Source organism: Haliotis rubra, unplaced genomic scaffold (genome assembly GCF_003918875.1).
Source record: "Haliotis rubra isolate DU_JTF1 unplaced genomic scaffold, ASM391887v1 Scf574, whole genome shotgun sequence".
Taxonomy (NCBI): domain Eukaryota; kingdom Metazoa; phylum Mollusca; class Gastropoda; order Lepetellida; family Haliotidae; genus Haliotis; species Haliotis rubra.
This window is the reverse complement of record NW_025767273.1, coordinates 45538-50591: the sequence shown is the minus strand read 5'-3', so window position 1 is coordinate 50591 and position 5054 is coordinate 45538. Positions and strand designations below refer to the sequence as shown.

General features: G+C 38.2%; 1 protein-coding gene across 1 annotated transcript; it reads left to right on the top strand.

The window, feature by feature from the left end:
* The first annotated feature begins 1730 nt into the window (after positions 1–1730).
* Positions 1731–3959, top strand: LOC124254542. Its single transcript, XM_046688355.1, has 3 exons — positions 1731–1822; positions 2601–2837; positions 3394–3959. Exons 1-3 carry the CDS (start codon positions 1768–1770, stop codon positions 3747–3749), a joined length of 648 nt encoding a protein of 215 aa, XP_046544311.1. The 5' UTR covers positions 1731–1767; the 3' UTR covers positions 3750–3959.
* The last annotated feature ends 1095 nt before the right edge of the window (positions 3960–5054 follow it).

Sequence of the window (5054 nt, the reverse complement as noted above, 5' to 3'; positions counted from 1 at the left end):
ACACCCCACCCCCATCCCCCACCACCCCACCCCGTCTTAGATCGATGCTCATGGTGATAATCACAATAATCCCACCAAACACCGCTGAAATATTGCATACTAACAAATAAACAAACAAACAAATAAAACAAGAACGGCATGTTTGCTGTGCAAGATTTTGAACATAACATAATGTTTAAGGGGAATCCTTTGCGCCATTACTTGAGTCCATTGTATACCACGAACTTGCACGACCATATACTGTGTACATCCCTCTCTGAATGTTTAAACCCAACCCTATATCCATATGCAGTTAAGTCTAAACCAATGGAAAATAACGACACAAATCATCAAAAACGTCTGTCTGGCAACACCGCGATTAAGTCTGATAATGCAGATCATTTTAATGATAATAATAATAATATAATCTTTATCAGCTCCCCTTCCAGTCCAGTCGATAAGATTAGCAATCTGGCCCCGATTTCTCGAAACAAACTTAAGTTTTTACTCAAATTTCAAACTGAGTTTGACAATTTGAAACAGCTGAATTTTAAACTCAACTGCATTTTTTAAATAAAAGAGCCCAAACATCTTAAGTAATCTATCCACCAAACTCAAATTGTCTACTATGTTTGAGTTTATTATCGATTTTAGTCATTCTGCGAAATGCATTTTCTCAAATTTGAGTAAAAACTCAACTTAAGTCAAAACTCAGACTTAAGTTTGTTTCGAGAAATCGGGGCCTGGTCACGTTTTAAAGACTAGCATGACACGAATAAAAATGTGTATCGCAGTATGACTGGCTGTAAAACAATTTTGAAAGAGACTATTTAATGTAGAAAAATATTTATAAAACATCTTTTTCATGTCCCAACTTTGAAACAAAAGTGACAAAAATATTGATTCCCATAATAGTGCAATTACGACCATATGATAAACATGTAATATGAATCACTACAAATAGGGATTATGCCATGTGTTCACGAAAAGGTGACATTAAGACATAAACTTTCCATAATCATAAAATCTCTACTTACAACAGAGTTCCGCGAACGATTTCATCTACCTCATAAAGATGTTTTAAAGAAACAACTACATGGTGTTCGCTATGGTGAGCTAAGCGTGGTCCACCGGCATGACATTAAACATGGCGACGAGGATCTAGCATCTGTGTTACGTGTAATTAATAAGATGATGAGCATTTGTTGAGGGTTCGTTGAGCGGAAATTTTAACATTTGGGACAACAGACTCAGAATTAATGCTCAAAAGTGTTTATCTCTTGTCCTTGTCCGGGGTCCATGAGACGTACCACACGTCATACACGTTAAGATGGAGATAAATACATGTGCATAACTGAAGGCTGGGCACTTCGCCTAAATCGTGGTTATATTTAAGAATTTCGTGTAAAATATCTTTAAATGACACGAGTAGTTTCCAGTTGGACTCCAACACTGACAACAATATCAAACAATTGTAATGCTACCGGATATTTTTCGTTTCGTGTTCCGGGAATCGACGTTATGACGAAGTTCGTCAAACAGTCGCGAACAATAAATTCCCCGCACCCTGAAGCTATTGAGGTAAGCCTGCCTTTCGTTCACAGCGTCACAGCCAACGTCTTTTGTCAATCAATCGACTGTTTACACACAAATGTATCCGGGATGACGTCCCTCAGTACGCTGTCATTGGCTGGGTCTGTGTGGGGGACAGTGTATATATATTGATGGAGCATGTACCACCGTATTCACTCCCAAACCGAAGACTGAAATCAGTACATCCCCTTCACAATGCTTCAACTATCGACAATAGTAGCAGCGATATGTTGCGTTTGCTGTGTAGCAGGTAAGCAAAATGTTCTGATGTTTAAATGTCATATCTTGATATTCATTCGTTTGTAAGCTATTGGCCGTGGACCATTAACGCTCTGTAGACTATTTGTACATGCAAAACCTCAACGCCAGAGAATAATCGGGCTCCATTACCTGTCGAAATAACACATTTACATTTCTGCGTTAGAAGCAAAATCTAAGTGTAAATTACCTCAAGCATGTTTAAAATGTCAATTTGTGGCTAAAAGCAATTTTGATTTTTAAACGTAAGATGTCTTTAGATAACTATCATCAGTTGTGTGACATGCAAAATAATGTTTTTGATTATTGAATAATTTATTTAGAATTACAGGAGAAAAAACACACGTAGGAGTTGTCTTAGCACCACCCATGTTTTTGATTTAATATGATATCACTAATTTAAAATATTGTCCACTGAGAGGCATACAATTAAGCTCCTGAATTTAGTTATACTACACTCCTGGACAAAAATAACATTCAGTTATCTGCAATGTATTTTCACACAATACTTTGCTTCATTTACCCATGTTGTTGTTCGATTCCATGATGAAGCATCAAACAACAAAGAGAGAATTATTATTTCCTAGAAATCGAAATATAAATCTTCAAGTGACGAAAAGGAACAGGCAAAGATGTACATGTATATGGTCTATTCTATTGCACATAAACGGAAAATAACCAGCTAAGTGATAGTATTGTGTCACCATTGTGTCACCATTGTGTCACCATCCTGAAATTATATGTAAATTATTTTCCTTTTCTTCTGCAAGGCTATGACCTATTTGTCGACCTGACGTCAGGGACGACCCTCCATACCAGCAGTTCTCTGTCCTGGGCGACATCCCTGTATGGGTCAGGCACTTGCGGGAAGAAGGGCGTTCTCAAGTTGAGCTTTGGTGCTCCTGGGTCTGCCAACAGGAAGAACAAAGTTCTGATTGACATGTGGTTCAACAACCCATCAGGCTGGGTGTTCAACATCGGCGACTCACCCACCAACAACGGATACGGTAAGCTATCTTATATTGATAACATTATGTTTGACATTGCATATTATTCAAAACTACGGCTTTACTACCATATGTTAATAATAATTTATCCTCATTTGAATATTTTGAGCGCTGAAAAAAGCACAAGGTAATTAATGTAATAAGTACAGGAATAAGTATACATAAGTATGGAATAAACGTTAATTGGTCATGATCAAAAGTTACTTTTATAAATAACACCATCAGATTTGTTTATTTGCATAGAGTGAGTAGGAGTTTAAGCTACATTTAGCAAGGAGATTGTTTTGCTCACGGTCACCCTCTCTGGTGCAAGAATACATTATAAACATATCATTGGCTGCATAGGTTGTGAGGTATCCTTCAATAACATATTATACATTCAGTTCGGTTTCTTTGATGCCCGAAATTATTGTCTCAGAATAATTGACTACAGGGAAATTTAAAACAATTCAGGTTTGTTGATGGATCCCAAATTTCCATTCCATAACCTTCACCTGATATGATTCCAACTTGATGTGTCCTGTATCCTACATGTTACTGTCTTTTATCATCACAGGTGGAGACAGTGCCACCACATCCCGGGACGCCGAAATACAAGGAACCAGTTCTACATTTCGTATCTATGGTAACGACCAGAACAGTCCCGCAGGTGGGATTCTCTTGACCCGTCCCAACATCATCACCAACCGTCTCAGCGTGATCATCGCCGACGGCCTCGTCATCTGGAACAACTGGGGAGCAGAGTTCAACTATTACCTCAACACGAACCTACTGTATGCCTTGAATGGACAGTCGGATTCCGAGGGCGGCTCCCCCAACTACGACATCTACTTCGGCATCAACCGCAGCATCGGTTCCGGTGGTCGTGTGGGCACTGGTCTTTGTCATGCTTATGTTACGTGGCTCAGTTAAACAATCTGGACAGCCTGAGATCCATAAGAGTGTGACTGAAGGTTTGAGACAATTTGCCGATCCCTGCTATAAAGTGTTATTTGCTAATGCGACCACCAAAAGATTGAGCTTCCATTTACTGTCTTTGTTGAAATATGATTTAGTCTTGTGTATTGTTTTGATACTGTTTATTGTTTTTAATTGTTTTACTAAAATAAAACATAAACATAATTTGATTTGTTTTGTTTCTTATGGAGGAAGCTGAGATTAAAGAGTCAGTTGTCAACGCGACACGCCCCCGTGTCCGACATGGACAGTCGTGTGGTCATTGTCTGTGGTCACATGTTAATGTGTTGCATCGACATGTGTTCATAAAAACCCAAAATAACACATTTATAACATTATGAGTGGTGCTTAAATTTGCACAGGTCTATATTGTTCGTCCCATGCGATTGTGGACAGGATTATGTAGGCAAAACATCAAGACCCCTCAAACCCGAATCAAAGAGCATCAGACCTCGTCCAAGACAATACCGACCATAGTATCCAATGGGACAGAACCAAAAGGTTAACAACTTGAGACTTTAAAATCAGTAAGCTATCCACATAAAAACCGAAACCATCAAACAACCGTGACCAAGGTTATTACCTACCCCCTACCAACTCACCGAAGATCCTCATCATTGATATTTCCACCATATTGATATGGTTGTTGTCTCTCAAACTCCCGAAGGATTACAGTGTCATATAAATAGCTTGCAAGAGTACTGTGCAGAATGGGGTTTGCATGTCAATTTAAGTAAGACTAAGGCTATGTTTTTTCGCCAAAGGGTAAAATAAGAAATAATGAAAATAATGAGTTTGGGACGATTAAAGGTCAGGATTTGGAAATTGTGGATCATTTTAACTATCTCGGTTATCATATTCTTACTCTGGATCTTTTTCATTTGTTCAGAAAACTCTTGCAGGGAAGGGCCTGAAGTCTATGAATGTTTTGTCTTCTCACTTAAGGTGTTGAGTTTTCTCACCCAAAACATGGTGTCAACTCTTTGATTCTTTCGTCTCAGCTATGGTTGTGAGATATGGGACCTAAATTATGCACCGGAATTAGAAAAAATACATCTTAGGTTTTGTAAGGAAATATTACATGTCCATCCTAAAGCATCAAATGCAGCAGTTTACAGTGAATATTGGTAGAATACCATTGTGCGTAAATAGATATTGTAGAGTTTTACATTACTGGTTTAAATTGTTATACGCTGAAAACATGGTCTTGAAAGCTGCATATAACATATCACTACTCTATTGCGAAAAAGGTGAAAAATT

Coding starts and splice junctions, on each gene's coding strand:
- LOC124254542 (XM_046688355.1), top strand. CDS start 1,768: ATGCTTCAACTATCGACAATAGTAGCAGCGATATGTTGCGTTTGCTGT. Junction 1,823..2,600: donor TTGCGTTTGCTGTGTAGCAG/GTAAGCAAAATG, acceptor TTCTTCTGCAAG/GCTATGACCTATTTGTCGAC. Junction 2,838..3,393: donor ACCCACCAACAACGGATACG/GTAAGCTATCTT, acceptor TTATCATCACAG/GTGGAGACAGTGCCACCACA.